Genomic DNA, 19,509 nt, shown 5'->3' on the forward strand with positions numbered 1-19,509 from the left:
TTCCTTCTCAGCTCATTTTGGTTTCTGTACAAATACAGTCAGTGTGATAAAACTATCTGAACACTGAACACTGGTGCTGTGCCAAGGATTTCTTCCTGGGTTTAGCTATTTTGATTTGGGTCTGTCACAAGGTTGGATTTTTTAAGAGTCTAAAGGCAGGAGCGGTGTTCATTGCCTAATATTACTCGAAGTACTGGGGTGTTTTGAGAAAATGCACAGAATAAATCAAGCTACCTTTTACGCCATACGCGGTGAAACTTCCATGGTGTGAAAATTCCATGGTGTGTGCCACCGACCGGAGCAAACTCGTCCCACCATCAGACAGACACTTTGAGAATGGCTACAAACCTGTGCTGCTCTGCCCAAAAGGGGATGCACAGAAAGGGCTTAGAGAGCATTACAGCACACACCTAAAGCCCTGTAAGATTAGCTACTGCTAATCACACTAAACCCAGGCTTTAAAGTGAATTCATGCTCTAAGTCCTGTTTAAGAGGTTATTCCGCATAAAAAATCTGCTTTTTATGCAAAGGGAATGCAGATACTAGGGGAGATGGATATGCTGTTTATGACCACTGTGAACTCCCATTTCCATTTAACAAAGGCTTAACTCAAAACCAAGATTCCAATCTTTCAGGATTTTCAAATTTAGATTTCAGAACAAGGCCTGAAAACTTGACAGCTTGTAGATGAGGTTTAATGATGAATCAATGTTGCAGCTTAGGGCAGTTATAGACAATTTTAAGAGTACCACTTGGTTATTCAGCAGGTTCCTGGCAAAGCTGACCCGGTTCATCGTGACCAGGTCTTGCTGCCTCATGCTTCCTTAGCCCAGCCGGTGGCAGAGATCATCCCTCCCCAACACGCTGCTGCAAACATGCTCGCCCATCTCTCCGTGCCAGCCCGAATTAGTATCACTTCCCTTTTTTAATTAAAAGGTTTTGACCAGTGTTTTGCCCAAGTCTGCATACCTGCATCAAATAAACTTGTAATACATAACAGAAACTAGATCTACGAGATCTGTTTCCCACCAGTCCTGGCTGATTGGCATTGGCCGCGTTACCCTCCATTAACTCTTCATTAGACATCATCAGCAACTCTGTTACTTTGACAGGTTCACCGTAAGGCTGATTAATTAACCTATATTTACTCAGGTCGTCTCTTTTCCCCTTTGCAAATATTGCTCAGCATGAGCAGCCCTGGAAGGCTCCCACAGCTTGGAGAAAGCCACCCACTTCTCCTCGTCACCTATTACAGGCAGCTTTTCTCCTCATCCAGAAAGCTTTCAGCCCCCCTCAGAACCAGGCTTCAGCCATAAATGCTTTCTCACTCTGTTGTGAAATCACGGCTTCCACGCTATTCAGTAAATTATTCTTAAGCAGCTCCCAATTACCATTCACACGCTGCTGTTTAAATTCCAATTAGCTCGTAATTGTTTTTGGCTTTGCGCAATTGGCCACTTGAAAGCACCACACACTCACACATGAATATATATATACTTTATTGCATTAAATTATGTTATAGAATCATAGAATCATGGAATGTGTTGTGTTGGAAGGGACCTTCAAAGGCCATCTAGTCCAACCCCCCTGCAGTCAGCAGGGACATCTTCAACTAGACCAGGTTGCTCAGAGCCTCATCCAGCCTGGCCTTGACTGTCTCCAGGGATGGGGCCTCCACCACCTCTCTGGGCAACCAGGGCCAGTGTCTCACCACCCTCATTGCAAAGAACTTCTTCCCAATGTCTGATCTAAACCCACCCTGCTCTAGTTTAAAACCATTGCCCCTCGTCCTGTCGCTACATGCCCTTGCCGACAGTCCCCAGTTTTCCTGTAGGCCCCTTCAGGTACTGGTAGGCCGCTCTAAGGCCTCCCTGGAGCCTTCTCCCCTCACTGGTTGGGGATTACTGTATTAGAGGCTTTGAAAAGCCTTCCTGGGCTGCCTGGATGACACGGCAGTGCGTGGAGAGCTGCTCTTCACTTTTTCCACTCCGTTTTGGAGTTTAGCACAGCCGCTGCATTAATCATATCTCTGCGCACACCCTGCCGGCTCCCCCTGCGTCCTCTGGGCTCGTCATTAAACATCACAGAGGTCTGGCTGCATTTGGTGAATGCCAGGGGGGCTGTTGGGATCCAAAACGACACCCCAGCAAGAAAGCCAGGAGGAAACTTCATTTAATATTTAATGTTTCCATAGGAATCATCTGTGCGTGTCTCTGCCACATGGTGCAGACATTGTCATGGCACAGAGCCCCGGCCTTGAGGAGCGGGAGGGGAGAGCAAACACACATCGCTCTCACCGAGTTCAGCGGGGCGGAAAAATCCATATAAAACATGCCTTTTCGTTTAAAGAGCTGGTTACAACTCAAATAACTTCACCCATTACATATAGTGTGTTTTGAAAGTTAAAAAAAAATAAAAAATAAAAAAAAGAAAAGAGATATGCCTTCCCTTAAAAGAAGCAGCAAGGATGTGCGTGCCTGTGGACACTGGATGAGATGTTTCCAACGCCTTTTTATGCAAGCAGAGCTGTGCCTGTGGCCTGACCACGCAGGGAAGTGCGTTTGCAGGGCATGGAGGCTCCAGCATCCTGGAGGTTCCAGCATCCCGGAGGTTCCAGCATCCCGGCACGCTGCAGCTGACTACATCCCGGGTTCGGCACAGGGTCACTGATATTGGCCACCTGGAGCAACAGCTTGTGTGTGTGTGTGTCTCTGGGTGTCCTTCCCCAGCCATAAATTCTCATCCTCGAGCACGTGCTGCCAAACAGGGAAAGCTTCCTACAGCACATATTCAGCACCCTCCTAAAAACCTGGGCATTTCATCAATTAAATGATTAGAAAGAAACATTCACTTCCCCATAAACCAGACAAGTTTTAGCACATGAAGGCTGCAGAGGAAACTGTGGCTTTGCCAGCTCACCATTTTCGTCCCTTAAATTTACCATAAGTGTGTCCGTTTTCTAGCTGAGTCTTGTTTCATTTCTTATTGCAGGAACTGCCCCGCTCTCCCGAGCAGAGAGGAGGCAGACGGGCTCAGCATGCCCTGAACTCACGGCTCCGTCGCACACAGAGTTTCTTATTAATTTGCTGCAAGCCTTCACTGCAAACCAGTGCGCAGAACTGGTTTTTTGTTTCCTTGCTCCCGGTGTGGACAAAAGCCAAGCTTTATAAATCAACTGTGTAAACAGAAATATCCTTCTTCCTTGAATGTGATTATTATTTCGAAAAAGGAGGCTGTCATTTTAAGAGGCAGAAAACCTGTTTAATCTGGAGACACCGGCTCTGATGCCAGGCGCTGGTTACCATAACATTTTTCTTCTGTCCTGAATTTCAGAATAAAAATAAAAATCTCTCATATAGGCTGTTTGGGGCAGTTTTTGACCAGTTAAGATCATTTTTGGAGCCCCAGACTCTTTCTGTTGAGTTATGTGTATAAACTATTTTTATATTCATGCAAGTAAGCTCTCAGTGGCAGTCTCACACCCCCCTGTGAAACCAGAGCTCTGCCCGGTTGCACTCCGATTACACATTTTTTTTGCCCAGAAGAACTTAGTCTAAAAATAGGCACTGAAGAATGGGAGAAGAGATGTGCCACCCCCAGGAGGAAGCAGGGGAGCTTTCCCAAAACCCCGCGCCATCGGTGGCAGCGCCAGGAACCAAGCTCCACTCTCCCTCTGCTTTAAGTGTTCGGCATTTGCCTTTGCACTTTGGTTTGCATTGGTTCTTGTTGCAAGGACGTACTTGATGCAAAGCAGGTCCCATGTCTCAGCAGGGCTAATAGATATTATTTGCTAATTGTGTTCTAATAATGAATATTTGCCAGATGACAAAGGAAGGAAAGAAACTCTCTGAAGCATGCACAGGGTGCTCTGGACACACTTCTGGTCTGCTTCTGGGAGGCAGATAGACCCAAATCCTGAAAAGACATTGATGTCACCTACGTGGTGCCTCTACTGACAATGACACAAATGCGTTAATGCAGAACATTTGCTTCCGGAGTTCAGGTGGTTTGTGGGACCAAGTAAATGAATGCAGCGACTCCAGCGGGGTGGCTTTGGAGGCACCGATGCAGGACACATGGAGGAACCTCTCCCTTCCGCCAAACCAACCAGTGCCGACCAGTGCCAAGAGGAGAGCAGGGATATGGAGCAGAGCACCCGGGAAACACAATGGTTGAGAAAAGATTACACAAATTTCGTGTTTAATCCAGAACAGAGAAGACGACAGGAAAGGCTCTTTGTTGGCATTTGTGAGGCAAAGTCATTTCTTAGAGACTCTTTGAGGTGCCTCCAAAAAGAGCATGAGTAAGGTTTTGCTTTTCCTGTCAGCTTTGGAAAGGCTGCAGCTGCATTTCCCCCCTCGCTGCACAGGGCTCCCTGTGCCCATTTCCAGGTGGCTTCTGCCCAGCGTGGTCACTCCTGTCTGTCCATGCGGAGCTGGGACGGTGACCACTACTGCAGCAGGAGGGGATGGGGATGGGGACAGGGAGGCTCCAGGAAGGCTGGGCTGGAGGAGCCCAGCACCGGAGGGTGACTCATGGAGAGCTGGACGCTGCCTGGGTTCATGCCGGGACAGCAGCAAAACTCTGCATTTCTCCTCACTGGTCCTTGCTGATGGAGCCTCCCAGTACAGCACCGGCGGCTTGTGTAAATCTTCGAATTAAAAAAACCCCAAAACCAAAATCCTGCTGCAGTCTGTTTTAATCACCTGCTAGTTTAATTTAACACCACCAATATAAAAACATTCCCAGCATAACTCATCTGCAAATAATTTGAGTTCTCCCTTATATAACTCAGGTCCACCTACAGCTTTAATGGTTGTTTTGTTTCTTATTTAATTTTGCAAGGATGTGAAAAACCCCTTTTCTGTCGTGACAGCTGTCTCCTGCCTCTGATCCAGGGCTCTGAGCTATGGGGGATGGGCGGTGGTACAGCGGAGCTTTGAGGAGCTGGGGCACATCAACACCTGGAGGAGAGACGGGGGACCTTTCTGGGGACCTCAGCTGAGATGTCCCCTGCCCGGCTGGGTCAGGGAGGGATGGGAAGGCTTTGAAAGGGTTTTGAAAAAGCAGAGTTGTTCCCAAGGTGCTGTCGCATCTCAACCCTCCTTATGTAAGGCAGAGACTGTTTCCAAAAAAAAAAAAAAAAAGAAATATGGCATGACCTGGTCAGCATGTGCCCCCGTGGACTGGTGAGGTGTGAAGTGCTGGGGTCTGGCACAGGGCAGGCAGCAGAGAAGGAGGACGGCGGGGGAGGAATATTTAAAGCACCGAGTTTTGACCTGAAGTGGTGAAGGGCACTGCGAGAGGACAAAACACACCTTTCCCCTCCTGATGTTCTCAGGACAATCAAAAGCCTTGCTTTTATTTTTCAGCCTTAGTGGAGGAATGATGCTGGAGCTTGCACTGTATGGGATATCCATCTCTTTTAACTTCCTCTTTTACAATTAATAGGAGGCAGTTGCAAAACAGAAAAAGAAAAAAGAAAGGGAAAAAAAAAACCACCGAAAACCTCCAAATTCAGAGCCAAAACCTGGTTTTAAATAAAGCCACCAATGTGTTTTTTTCCAAGGGCTGGAAATGACAAAATGTGCAATTTCAGCTAAGAAAGTGTGGGCACTAAAATTGAAGAACACTGGTGCAGTGCTGCTCTGCCTCGGGGTCAGGGAGGTGTGTGACATTCAGCACGCTCTGAAACCCCCGTGTCCTCTCCCTGCTGTCCCGAGTGACTTTGTCTCAGCAATCCCTCAGAGAAGAACAATCTGCGCTACATCCCCCATTATCTCCTGGCTCAGGGATGATCCTGCCGGCATGCAGCATGCATGATCCTGCCATGCCGTGCTCAGTTCTGCAGGCTCTTCACTCCACAGTGGCCACCAGCCCTCCTGAGGGACTCACATGTGGCCAGGACCACTGTACGCTCCTCTGCAGATGGGCCAGCCCAGGCAGGACAGTGCTGGCCAGCTTCTCTGAAGATGCCCTTGGCTCAGCCTCCTTTGGAGATGGTCTCCAAGCCTCCCATCCCGCACAGACCCTGATGGCACCCTGGCTGTATTTCCTGCAGTCAGACAGAGAAGTCGGTAATTCAGTCCCAATTACTGCGAAATAGCAGCAACTTGCTCTCCAGCCATTTCTGGGAGTCGTGGAAAAGTCAGTGCAAAACACACCACCACCAAATAGGTAGTGATGGGAGAAGACTGTCTGCAAACACACGCTGCGGAAGGTTCACCCTTGTGCCTGTGCTTGACCTCCCCTTCCTTTCCCCGTCAAAGAATGCTAATACTCATCACATCCTGCCATGGATGCTTTGGCATAAGGCGTTACTCCCTAAACCTATGAAGCAGGGAGGGAAAACAGCATCACTTTCCTGGGACTGGCCCCAAATCTGCTGTCACAGAACCGAAGAGCCCCGGGTTGTTTTTCAGCAGGAAAGTGCATGGGACAGGGGAGTGACTTGCCCAGAGAGGTGGTGGAGGCCCCATCCCTGGAGACATTCAAGGCCAGGCTTGATGAGGCTCTGAGCAACCTGGTCTAGTTGAAGATGTCCCTGATGACTGCAGGGGGGTTGGACTAGATGACCTTTAAGGGTCCCTTCCATCCCAACACATTCTATGATTCTATGACATCTTCCCTTGGTGCTGGTCTGTCCCCAGGCACCCGGGCACACACCTGCACCTTCCCCCAGCACCACTGCAGGGGCAGTTGCCATTGCTTCACCCCTTCAAAATGCTTTTGCCACCTTTACAGCTCATGCACAAGAGCCAGAGATTTTATTGTGGGCTTGGTTTATTTTTTAATCCTTTCTCCTGCCTAAAAAGATGCTGAAATCTCCCAAAGAAAAATTATTTCCATGTGATGCAGCACTTTCTCTCTTGGCTGGAACACTGGATGTGGTTTTGGGTCTGTGGTTTTTTGATACATTTTTTTACTTTTTTATCCACAAATCTTTTGGTCTTCATTTCCATCATTGTGAGAGGCACCGTGCAAGCCGACAGACTGGCTGCAAGTCCTAAGGAAACTACAGCAGGACAAAAACGCAGTAACCCAGCACGAGTTGATGCAAGCAAAGAAACAAGAAAAAAACCCTGCTTTTGCAAACAACCTAGCTGCTGGGTTTCATAAGGAGCCGGACTGATTTTCGGTGTTTCATTTGGACTCCAGCTAGGAAGCTGCAGCCGCCACTGAGAACGAAAAAACTTGAATGAACGGCAGCTTTCATATTATGCATCCTGCTAAGCAACACCAAGGAAAGTAAGAGACAGGGGGTTCTGACTCACAAGGTAAGTTAAATGGATCTGAATAAGTTGGGGGCGGGGGGGGGAAATACTATTGCTATAGGGAACAAAGTGTTCCCACCCTGCAGAAGCAGGTTGCTTGGGTGAGTCATAATAAAAAGAGGTGGTCTCTGCCTGCGCTGCTTCGTCTCGCTTTTTTCCGCTTTGCTGCAGCAGGTGAAGTTTAGTGCAAGGCCAGGTCATTGCTGAGCTGGCTTTGATTTGTTCCTACTAACACTCCTTGTTTCATGAGCCACCCTTAGCACTCCAGAACCGTGCTTTCTTCTCGTCTGGCTTTGCTCTCAGCTGTGGCTGAGCGGTGGGATGGAGAGGGTGCCCCATCCCGCACGGCTCCATCTGATGCAGGCGCCGCGGGAGCCCAGGGCAGGAAAGAGCCGTTTCCTGGCATCCTCTGCAGACGTGGAAACTCTCAGGAGACTCTGCTTCTCCAGCCTCGCCAGGGAACTGCAGCCGTTTGAAATGTGCTGCTTGTTCCTGAGTCGGAGCAGAGGTTTGCCAGGACGGGACAGACCAGTCGCTGCCAGCAGCCGTGTCCTGGTGCTCCCACCCACCCAGGCAGGACAGCACCGCACGGGACCCGCTGCAGGGACACCTCTGCCTGCTTTATTTCGGCACACAGAAAGCTGAGTTCCCGGAGCGGCTGAGTCAGAGGTGGCAAGTCACGGGAAAGCTGCCTTTCCGCTGGGAAGGGCGAAGGAGGGCTGGGTGCCGTCCACTTTGTCAGGACAATTTGCTCTATCAGAGAAGCTGCCCTGGGAATGACTTACTGTAACTTGCCCCGTGCCTCGGCAGCGCCGGGCTGAATCACCATCTGGGCTTGCTACCAAGATGGGACCACTTTCAAGGAGCCGCCTAACCTGGAGCAGGGCCATTTCCAGGACATTCCTGGCACTGGTGGTGCAGGCAGGGCTGAGGAGAAAGAGAGAGGGAACAGTTGTTTGTTTAGGGACCAGCAAACATCCTTTTGCTGGTCTGTGCTGAGGTAAGCGTGATGACAGCTCCTGTTGCAGCCCAGGAAAGACTGTACCATGTGAAGACGCAGGTGCCCAGGTGCATGGGACCGTTTCCACACAGGCACAGCCTCTTCTCCCACTGCGCCTGCAGGGGACGGTGTTAAATCCATACAATCCTCCAGGTCTGAGCATGTGCAGGTAACAGGAAGGGATGTTTGCTTGGGATCCTCATCTCTTCCCATGCCTGGAATCGCAGCTGGAGAGAGCACGTGGTGACCGCATGAACTGCTGCCGCTCAGGGGCACGGACTAGTGGGGATGAAGGTGTTTCAACACTCCTCCCAGGACAGAGGAATTGGGGCAATTCACCCACACTGGAAATAGGCACACACTAAAAAAGTACCAGAAAATAAAAAACAAACCATATAATTAGAAGCAGAGCTACAAATTCACTGGCTAAGTGTTCAGCCAGGCCGTTACGAATATGGATGCAGATAACATCACCGGACATCTCCATGGACAGATCCTGGCTTTGCCTCTGTTCCTGCCCCGCTCACAACTCGCAGGGCTCGAACCGCCCTGGCTGTCTCCAGCAGCGCTCCCAGTTCTTCTGCTTCACCCCAGCCCCTTGTATAAACACTGCGGACAAGAGGGCGTTAACATTGGTCATCTGCAAACCACTACAGACAGCGGAAATTTTTAAACCACGTTGCTTTTCGGCTTCCAAATATTCTTGTCTGTGAGCCCTCAAGTCACTCGGTGGCTGCAGACGGGCTCCGGATGCTCAGCTCGAGTGAAGCCTCTCTGCAGCATCGTGTCGGAGAGGAGCTGCCCCACGCCCAGCTCTGGCACTGCGGGCAGAGGAACCGCTGAGCTGTGGCAGCTTTGCCTTGGAAAACACACAAGCTCCTTGAGCGTTTTGGGCTTTTCTACAATAAGTTGCTCATGAAGAAATTTTAGACCCTCCTGGGGAAGAAAATAAAAAAACACCCGAGCAAATAATTTCCAAGAGGAAGTCCAGCGTCCAGACAAACCCAGCCCTAACGATGCTTCGTTTCCTGCTGCTGGCGGTGCAAGGAGGTCTGGAGCAGTGAGAAGGTTAAGGCTTGAAAGAAGACAAAAGGTAAAAAAGCAGAACCGGAATAGTTTCCATCTCTGGAACGATGCCGAGGCTCAATGCTGACACATCCATGTGTTTTCCATCTCTGCGGCGCAAGAAAGGTTTTAGTCTTAACCGCTCTCTTGGGTTTTCAGTTAAGATTTGCCACTAATTAAAAAGGGCAGCGGCTGGTGTTGTCCTGTGCACCGTGAATTTAAAGCAAAGATAGTCATAGGTTGCTTTTCTGAGTGAACCCTTAGGAATAACAGGAAGGAAAATGCAAGTAGAAGTTTAAAGCGCAGCTCAGGGATCCAAGAGCAATTTCTGCCTCGTGAACTCTCAATATCGCAACAGCACAGTTATTGGTGGGATTTACTCTTCGAGCATCCCTGCAAGGTAAGGATGTACTTCCACTGTACCCAGTGAAAACCCGGGCTGGGGTAGGTTAAGGTACCTTTGCCTTGACCTATACATCCCGCAGGGGCTGCTTGTGGTGCCGGTGGACCAGACAAGGTTTGGCCAAGATTAAGCTTCAGGTTGCAAACTCCACGTTGTGGAGTGTTGTGCTACTGTGGTTGTCCAACCACAGGGAAAAACCTTTTGGTCCAGCCTCCAGGCTGACTTGCTTTGCATTCTTGCTTTATTTTCTCTCTGCGCAGAGCAAGTAAGCTATTTTTGCAGATATTACGGGGATTTCTTATCATTTGTATTGCCCAGATGTGCTACTTTACATCAAAGCATTAAAATTCTTCAGGTACACAGAATCATTAAAAAGCTTTGCGTGAGCCTCATACTTAAGCTGTCTACCTTGAGCTATAAGATTAAACTCAATCATGAACCAAAAAAATCAATCAAGGTGCTCTCTCCAGCTGTAATAGTGTCAAGAAAATATATTTAAATAACAAGTTGCACACAAGAAGAAAGAATCACATCATTTAACTCCCTGGACTGGAACTAATGGCTTCTGCCCTTCCCTAGCAAAGGTTTGTGGCATCTCTAAAGCCCCGCATGGGAGGAATTTGGCTTTTTTTTTTTTGCTGGAAGACACCGGGAATGCTAGGTGTCACTGGAAAACCATCAATTTTGATGCACGTTGTTCATAGGAGGTAAAAAAATACGTAAATAAAAAGCTTGATGGATTATATTTTAAGTCAGGGTACTTCCAAGGTCAGCGCAGAGTGAAATACGTTATTTAATCATCTGTTCTGCCTTGGATTGAGCATGGCAGACAAAAGCGTCCCTGATTTAGGCATTGCATCCTCACCAGGACTGTGGGCCAGCAGCCGTTAAAGGGTTCGAATTGCTAGCTCTGGTGAGGAAGACAAACACACCCGTCCAAAAGGGTCCGAACACTGGGAGTGTTTGAATTCAATGCAAAGAGACTGGTATTTTCACTTGCTTTTTCTTCTTGTTTTGGGCCTGGCAGAAATACCTGAACAAACAGTCCCTTTCGGTAATATTTCAATCTTGCCTTTCTACTCAGAAATTCAGAAGGGAAGAAAAGGGACAGAAAAAGCAAACAGTCTTTTTAAACCTTAGCTAAAGGGTGGTTTCAGTCAAAGAAAACTTTCATTACGTTTAAACAGCTCTCCAACAATAACACATATTCTAGTGTTATAAGGGACACAACCACCAGTCATCCTCATCACCAAAATTCACTGAAATTAACTGCCTTTTCATCAAGTTCAGATATCTCCTTTCATCATTCATAAATTTTCGTTTTGCACATGCAGAATTCCTTCCTTAGCACCAGATTAACATCACCCTGGGTTTCATCCTGGCTCCGCTCGCAGAGGCTGGGGACTGTGCTGTGTTTCATGGCTCTGGAGTGGGGAGGCTTGAAAGTCTCATGGGAAGAGCAAGTCATTTATCTTGAAATGACCTCTTGCAACCAAGCAGGTTGCGCGCTCAGCCTTGTGGTGAGCTTTCTGCTTAGCGAGCATTTTGCAAAAAGAGTTTACATTTTTTCTACCTGCCGCTGCAAGCTTTTCAACTGAAATGTTTCAAACTCATCAATCGTCAATCAACTGTTTCAAAATGAAGCCAAGCTAAAAGCAGAGCCAAAGAAGCTGAACTGAAAAAATGGTTTTGAGAGAGAGGGGGCTGAGACCATCTTCTTTTCCTCAGGTGAAACATTTACGGACTTCAAAGTTTCCAAAGACATGAGACTAGTTTTCCTCCCAGCCACTAGAATGCCTGCATGTTTGTCATCATCTCTGGGTTTTTCTACACGACAGGAAAAACAAGATTTCTGAATCGAATCAGGTTGCGATTTGCAGGTTCCTCACACAGAAAACAAGAATTTATACTTCCAGTTTTAATCTGTTGCTTTCGGGATGCTCCTGTCCATCTCTCGAGTGGTGTTGTGAAGGATGACCAAAGAGGAACGTACTCAGTTTTGCAGCCTCGGGTCATTCAATGCGGGACTAATGCATCATTTTAGGCACTAACGAGCATGTCGGATCCCGGTGGGAAGAAGGATGGATGTCCCTCCCGGTGCAGGGATCTGAATGATGTGCAGGAGAGGCAGCCTCCCTGCCCGTGCTCTGGTGAGTCACGGCCACAGCAGAGCAAAGCCGACTCTGGTGTTTGCTGTCTTCCCAAGAAGATAAACCTGTGCAGCTGAAGTCAAATCCATCATTGCCACATTTGACAAAATAAGGTCACAATAATTATCTTTAAGGGAAAAAAACAAATGGCTAAAAACAACCCTTCACTTTACCTTACCTCATAGGCCTTAAATTCTGAGCTTCATCCTTTTTGTATTTTTTTTTTTTTAAGGCATCAGATTTGACTTCCCTACCACCACAAGAGTTATATTTGCCTCTCCCCTGAAATTTGGCTCAAATCATTCTTTTCTTCAGACTAACATGATCTTATTATAAGGAAATCCTTACCAGGTTGTTTCCTTTCCTGTTGCATATTTGATTTCTCTGGTTTGGGGTTTTTCCTTCACCTGCTCTCCAGTTTCGTGCTGGGTATCTTCCAAACGTAATCCCATGCTGCTGAATTCATTGTCCTTTTCTTGCAGTCCTCTCGGACTCCTTTCAGTCCAGCACTTTCCTATTTTACTTCTTCTCCTGGCCTTTCTTGCCTGTTAAGAGCAGATTGCAAACCTGAAACTCTGTTTATTCACATATGTCATTAAGGTTTCCCATAACCACAGATACTGCAACCAAATGCATATTTCTGCCACTTCAATGAACTAACTTCACTAACTTTTTGAAGGAAAATGAGGTGTAGGGGTGTCAGCTCTAGGATGCCCTGAACTGACTGGATTATTGCTTCATTTGCTTCATTTTTTTCCCCAAAAGCAATTTCTAGCCAATAACTTGAGTAATTGTTCTTCATGAATCATGCAAGTGGCCGTGATTTCTTCAACGGGTGCTTGGATTACCGTAATGTAAAATGTGCACAGCCTGAACACTGATTTTTCACCCAGACTTTTTTTTTTTTCCTTAAGCCACTTCTAAAAATAGGAAAGTCATTCATTTTAGGGAGAATAATGGCCTATAAAAATGTAAAGTAATTTCTTCATATTTATGAATCCTTTCCCTTCCGCCCATTATGAATACCCCTCTTAATGAATGCTCTTTCTCCTTCATGAGGGTATTATGAGCAATTATGTCCTCTGGTTTTAATGTTCTGATAATGTAATCCAATGGCCTATACTTTATCCCCAGGTTATTGATTACCCACGCTCCTGAGAAGGGCTAAATAGATTTTAGTCCCACAGAGGACTGCGACGCTCAGCGACCATGGGGTCTTCTTTGGACCATTACGTATACGCACAAACTTTAATCACAGCAGAGGAGACTCCAGAAACATTATCTGGACCCCCAAATGCTCTCCATGGTGCAAAACTTTCTGTTCTGGTCACGTACGGGCTGGTTATTTATGGCCTGCTGTCCATTTAGACTTGCATTGCTTTTCTGTTCCTGTTTGGCAGCACAAAGATGGCTTAAGAAGAGAATGAAAATTAAAAAGGACTTAATGAAAATGAAATTCATGCCTTGAACACTGATATAAAAGGAGTATTAATCCCTCCTCAGACTTGTACCTGGAATGAGGTACGATTATGAATAGAAAGATCATTTCAAGTTATGACAGATTTGATGAAAGGACTTTCACTGCTGTCAGACGGAAAGTTATTATGCTGCTGCTAATAAGTATTCATCAGGTTTCCAGGGAGTTGGGTTACACCAAGTAATAAAAGGTGTGAATGACAGTTCTTTTGGGGCAGGTAAGAACTAGAAGAAAGCATCTCCCAACAATGCTGGTACAATCCAAGTACCTTGCCCTGTACCGACACTTTTTTTTCATATTTTCCCAACTGGTCCATTTTGTGCCCAGTGAAGCCTTTGTAGAGCTCCAAGGCAGGATTCTCTCCCTCCCTCTGCTGATGGGACCTGTGTGTTCCTTGAGCTATTTCTGAAAGCTCAGGCCATCTAGCTACTACCTGCCCAAACCATTCCAGGAATTAAAGCTGGTAAAACAGGAACTGTAAAAGCTGTTCCCAGCCTGAGGTTAGCAAGAGTCCATCCAACTAATTGGACTTTGGATAAGATCCAAAAGGCATCAGTCCAAAATCTGTCTTGTATGAAACACCACTGCAATCACTAGAATGACGCTAATTACACATGGAATGAGGCAGCAGTTGCCTGTCCCCAGCTCCAATCCCTCCCTAGGAAGGAGGTCGATGGGGAGCTAGAGAAAACTCACCTCCTTTGCACCACCTGAAACATTTTCTCTCTGTTCGTTTCACCCAGTATTCAGGGCTTTTGGAGCTCACCAGTAGCAGATGAAAATGTAATAGATGATCTCAAAAACTAGTGTTTGTGCAGAGCAAATCCCAGTACAGTCTGTTTGTTGTGGCTGTTTGGGTTTCCATTCTGCATACCGGCAAATAAAAATGGAAAGTGTACACAGAAATTCTGCTAGGAGCAGCACATGGATGTGGTCAAAGCCAGGCAGCGAGTGTGCCTTGAGGAGAGCTTGCTGTGACAGCTTTAAGCGTGTCAGCCTTGAGTGTCTGATCTCAGCAGGTTTTGTTTGGTTTTTTTTCTTTTGTTTACCTTGTGTCTTTTGTCAGACATTTCAACTGTAGGTAATGAAAGACAGGGATTGCCTTTTCCGTTGCTTGTAAACAGTACGCAGTGGGGCACCCTTCCTACCTGGAGTCTCCTGGTGCCACTGCAAGATAAGCTAATAATTAATCAGAAGAAATACACCTTGCGGTAGCATTAACAGATGGCCCATCAGAAGCTCTGATTTGAATCACCGTGTTAATCATTTCTGTTCCTTTGCTTGGTCCAGCTGGCTCTACTGAAGATGAGCGAGATGAAGATGTTTCTCCTGCTCTTGGTGTCCACTGCAAACGTTGGTGCCATACTGGAAAAGGGTCTGCCAAGACGGGAGCCGCGGCGCCTCTCGTGTGTGCGATGCTGTGGGCCATCTGAGCAGCCTGTCTCCATCATCTCCTCCCGATACACAAGGATGAGCAGTGACCCTGCCTATTCGGTACCCAAAGTCCAGCCCACTATAGATATCACCATCCTCAAAGGTGGGTAAAGCTGACTACCATGATAACATCCTTTGTCTTACTTGCTTACCCTCATTTTGCAAGCTGTGCTCCTCCCTACACCACGAAACTCATCCACTTTATTTACCCAAAAGTAGATCAAGGGGTGACATGGCACCCTGTAAATGTGTGCAAATGGGAAGAGTTGGCAAAAGGCTCTAATCCATAAAAAACCTAGAATCATTGGAAGCTCAAGTTAGGTCACACTAAAAAGTAGATGCAAATGTTGTCACTGAATTGCTAAATGGTAGAGTTAGAGACTGGGCAAAACACTTACTCACTTTTTCCATTGCACATTTTTTCGTCTCAGTAAGGCAGGCAAACAAAAATTAAGCATATAAAGACAGGAGACGTGGCAGGGAGTCCTGAGAGCGGGGTTATGCAGACCAGAAGAACCCAACCACCTCTCCCAGGCTCAAATCAGACCTCAGCAAAATCAATAATTTCTCTTGCCCTAACCTCTGCACAAAGTTGCTGGGTTCGTGACTACTGGATTCATGTAACCACTCTGGTGAGGTCATGGAGTTTCACTGTTGGGCGTTAAACATTGGCACCACAAGTTCAGTGGGGCCAAACTTTCAGATGGCATTTTTAGCCTTATGAGAATTAGGAGTGTGCTGGAGTCTGACCCATGCTTCCAGATATCTGTGCTGGGAAAACAGTGTTTTAGCAGCTGCTGTGCTTGTAGTGTCCAGCAAGGATGCGTCTGCACCTTGATCTTCTCATGCTTGTGTTTGACAAGGTTTTCCTTTATGCCCGCAGGTGAGAAGGGCGAAATGGGAGAGAGAGGGTACCCCGGAGCAGTTGGGAAGGAAGGAGAAAGGGGGCTACGTGGCTTTAATGGACGGAAGGGACAGAAAGGCCAGCCTGGCCCGCAAGGCCATTCCTGCAAGCAGCTCTACGCTGCTTTCTCAGTGGGTCGGAGAAAACCCCTTCATAGCTCAGACTACTTCCAGCACGTCACTTTTGACACCGAGTTTGTGAACCTCTACAAACACTTCAACATGTTCTCGGGGAAGTTCTTCTGCTATGTGGCAGGAGTCTACTACTTCAGCCTCAACGTCCACACCTGGAACTTCAAGGAGACCTACCTGCACTTGATGAAGAATGAGAAAGAGGTGGCCATCCTCTACACCCAGCCCAGTGATCGGAGCATCATGCAGAGCCAGAGCCTGATGCTGGACCTGCAGGAAGGAGAGGAGGTCTGGGTGAGGATGTTCAAGCGGGAGCGAGAAAATGCCATCTACAGTGAGGAGTCAGATGTTTACATCATCTTCAACGGCCATTTAATCAAGCCAGCCGTAGAGTAGCCATTCATCAGCTTTAGGCTCAAAGCTTTGGTAGATACATTAGTGTCTTCCCTCTTAGAAATGCATATGTCTAGTTCCACTAGGAAGGATTACAGGCCTCCTGGCCTGCTGTCAGGGTTGCTTGTCCATGCCAAGGACACCTGCGTGGATGGAGGTGACTGTGCTTCGAGGTGATGCAAGCTACACAAGTACTGAGAAGGCTTCAGCCCTTATGTGCCCTGGAGAAGCAGCACACAGAAGGCCCCAGTTCTGCAGCCCTGTAGAGAGCCCCGGTAATATCCCTGAAGAGTTTGCCAAGTTGGTAGCAAAAATCTAACCTCTTTGCTCTGCTTTAGAGAAGATACTTTAATTATACTAAGGGTCATCTTCAGATACCAGTTATCTGGGTGCTAGTTAAGAATTGTCGTTACTCCTACCATAATACTTGGGAATCTTTGCAGTGTGCAGTATTGCTAATAAGAGCCCACACTCGCCAGCACCTACACCAGGTCTGCTCCACTCAGGTAGGCAAGAACGCACCAGTGTTAAGAACAATATTTTGCACAGTACATTTACCCTAAATTACATTTTTGTTCCATTTCATGTAATATTACATTCTGAGAGCATAATGCTAGAATGAGATAAATAGCAGCATATCGATCTGGCAAAGCTTTTTCAGCGGCACATAGTTTTAAGTACAGTTGTAGCCACGTGCTATAACTTTGCTAGACTTCTGTACTGCTAGCAATACTTCTCACACAAGAACATCCAACATGGCTGGGAATGTGCGTGTTTCCCATTTTAAGGAAAGTGGTGGGCCCTGCCTTAGGATCCGATTTCAGGGTGCTCATTGTCAACTGGAACTTGAGGCCATGCTCATGTCTGAAAATTATCATTTTATGGCACCCTCATTTCTGGAAAACGGAGAACAAAACTGGAAAGAAAAAAGGTGCTTTACTGCAATCGGCAATATGTTAGGGGATTTGATTTCTTTTTCCTAAAAAATTGACGTAACAGTGGAAAGGTACACGCAGCAGTGAGAAACATCGTTTCTCCCAGGTCCTCCTTGCCCCTTCCCCCAGTCTCTCGTTTGCATCCCGAGCCATTTGTATGAAGGCTACATGAAAAGTTCTTGCTAGGCAAACTGCTTCAGTGCTGTACCTCCCCTATCCACAGCTGTTTGGAAAAGTAGCTGAAATAAAGGTATTGCTTTGAGTACACTTGCTTTGTTTATCTTATCTCCGTACGCCTTTTCACAGTACAGGGCTAAAAGCATTAGACTGAACATCCAGTCCCACACAGCAATCTCAGGTGACAATTTTAGTTACTTTAATACCAAAGGGCTCCAGAAACCAGACCGACACCAACTCCTCTCCTTGCAGGCCAGTAAACAGCCATCATCAATTACCATGATGGGGAGACAGAGAAGTTAATGACCCCTTGCTGTAAAATAAATACTGAATCTTTGAGATCTCACAATCTTTGTGAAGATAGGGACTTTTAAGTAGCCTATCCGTGATGTAGATGCATGAAAATGGGTCTACAAGCCTTGGAACACCATGTCTGCTCCTGTTTCCATCAAAGCCTGCAACCCTGAAAAGGAAAAGTGGGAAACTTGCACAGCTTTAAAAAAGCACTCGCAAGGGCATTTTATGCAGATCTTCCGCTGACCTGCTGTCAGCTGTCCCAGTTGCTGAGGTCAGGCCATTGCACAGCATTTCCTTCCCACCCTCCTTCTAAAAAAGCTTCCTAATCAGCTGTTTCCATTAGGATGATGGTAAAAGCCCTAACGGCTGCATTGCTTATTTGCAGCACGCCACTTAGTACTGAGAGCACTAACGGGGAGATGCCAGCCCTGAGCAAACACATGCGCAAGCAGAAACCTTTCCGCTGCACGGGACTCAGTGAAGGCATTTGCAGACTGTTTTTCCCAGCCATTTGAGAGCTCAAAATCTTTTTTTCCCCTTCCTCTGTCCCTGGTTTGGAATCGTTCCCAGCCCAGACCTAGATTTTACAGCTGCAGAAAGTCATACTCCGGGTGCAGGGTGCCACTGGCGAAGGACCACGCGAGATGCCTGTGGTGGAGCAGGGATTATCCACTGAGGCTGATGCGGTCTCGGGGCTGTCTAACATTCCTCACATTTCCAGCAGTTTCACCGCAGCTTGGGCTCGCCCCCGTCTGCAGTTCGCTGCATTGACTATAATTAAAGAAAAAAAAAAAAAAAAGGATCCAACCCTCTTAAAATGTCATGCCCAGCTGGAGTTATTGACAGTGCTTAATCCAGCGCTGGAAAAAACACACCCAGAATGTGTTTATGTTCAATCCGCACTGATTTTGGAAAAGTTACTTTCTACCAGGAAGCAAGCAAAAATTCTTCCATCTATACCACTATACATGCGTAGCTCCATAACCCCAGACACATAATTAGAAACAGTCTGATTATTGAAGCAATAAGACACATTCAAAATGCGCATGGCTGATATGTGAGTGGCACAAGCAGGTAAATCATTAAAGCCACATTGGTTTCAGGTGCCGAATAACCTTTCCTATAATAAAAAAGGTTATCGAGTTGCCTACGTTATTCAAATTAGTTATTTATAGCATCAAATAACTAGAAGTTTCAACCTTCTGAGTCCTTTGTGGGAAAACAATTGCAATATCTAAAAAGTGTAATGTATGAAGACGTTTGTACTGCCACCTTTTGAAAGGATCCATCAGGTTTTTTTCCAACTTCTAATATGTAAATAGCATAATGTATAAAAACATTCGTACTGCCACCTTTTGAAAGCATCCATCAGTTTTTTTCCAACTTCAAGGGCTGGGACAAGCATCCCTGTTTAGAGGGGTTTAATGAGCCAAATCCAAAGCACAAATATTTGAGATCTGCTCATCAACATACAGGCAGCTTGCCAGGGCCTCTCTTATAGGAACAGAATTTAAATCCCTTTTTTTCCAGCAATATGTGGCTTGGAGAACTAAACGTTGAAAAAAAGATTTTTCAGTTCTCTTTTGAAGAGAAAAAAGTGGGGGATTTAAGTGCTGAAATCCAAATGAAAAGGAAAAAACTTAATTTGTATTTATTTTTCCAATTATTTCCCTAAATTGGCACTTTGTATTTTATGCTTTGACATAAGTCATCAGGGATTTGTCAGAACATTTTTTCCAAATCCTTCAGTGAACAGTATTACACAGAAATGACAAAACTGCCTCAGCTGCCATAAATCCCAGTGCGTTTTATTAAGAACCATTAACTCTCCTGTAGGTCTCACCCCAGGAGCCTTGTAGAAGATGAAGC

The 19,509-nt window shown here is 46.5% G+C and overlaps 1 protein-coding gene across 3 annotated transcripts; it reads left to right on the forward strand.

The window, feature by feature from the left end:
* Nucleotides 1-7,010: 7,010 nt before the first annotated feature.
* C1QTNF8 (C1q and TNF related 8) lies at nucleotides 7,011-17,373 on the forward strand. 3 transcript variants are annotated; one of them, XM_054212306.1, is made up of 3 exons: nucleotides 7,011-7,277; nucleotides 14,660-14,906; nucleotides 15,687-17,373. In XM_054212306.1, exons 2-3 carry the CDS (start codon nucleotides 14,675-14,677, stop codon nucleotides 16,232-16,234), a joined length of 780 nt encoding a protein of 259 aa, XP_054068281.1. In that variant the 5' UTR covers nucleotides 7,011-7,277; nucleotides 14,660-14,674; the 3' UTR covers nucleotides 16,235-17,373. The 3 variants fall into 3 exon arrangements, with proteins under 3 accessions (XP_054068281.1, XP_054068283.1, XP_054068284.1); XM_054212308.1 differs by lacking the exon at nucleotides 7,011-7,277 and adding an exon at nucleotides 9,021-9,367; XM_054212309.1 differs by lacking the exon at nucleotides 7,011-7,277 and adding an exon at nucleotides 9,524-9,739.
* Nucleotides 17,374-19,509: the final 2,136 nt, after the last annotated feature.

This window comes from Rissa tridactyla, chromosome 8, assembly GCF_028500815.1.
Source record: "Rissa tridactyla isolate bRisTri1 chromosome 8, bRisTri1.patW.cur.20221130, whole genome shotgun sequence".
Taxonomy (NCBI): domain Eukaryota; kingdom Metazoa; phylum Chordata; class Aves; order Charadriiformes; family Laridae; genus Rissa; species Rissa tridactyla.

Excerpts from the sequence above, each read along its gene's own strand:
- C1QTNF8 (XM_054212306.1), top strand. The coding sequence starts at position 14,675 with ATGAGCGAGATGAAGATGTTTCTCCTGCTCTTGGTGTCCACTGCAAAC. Across the intron at positions 14,907-15,686 it reads AGATATCACCATCCTCAAAG|GTGAGAAGGGCGAAATGGGA; the intron begins GTGGGTAAAGCT and ends TTATGCCCGCAG.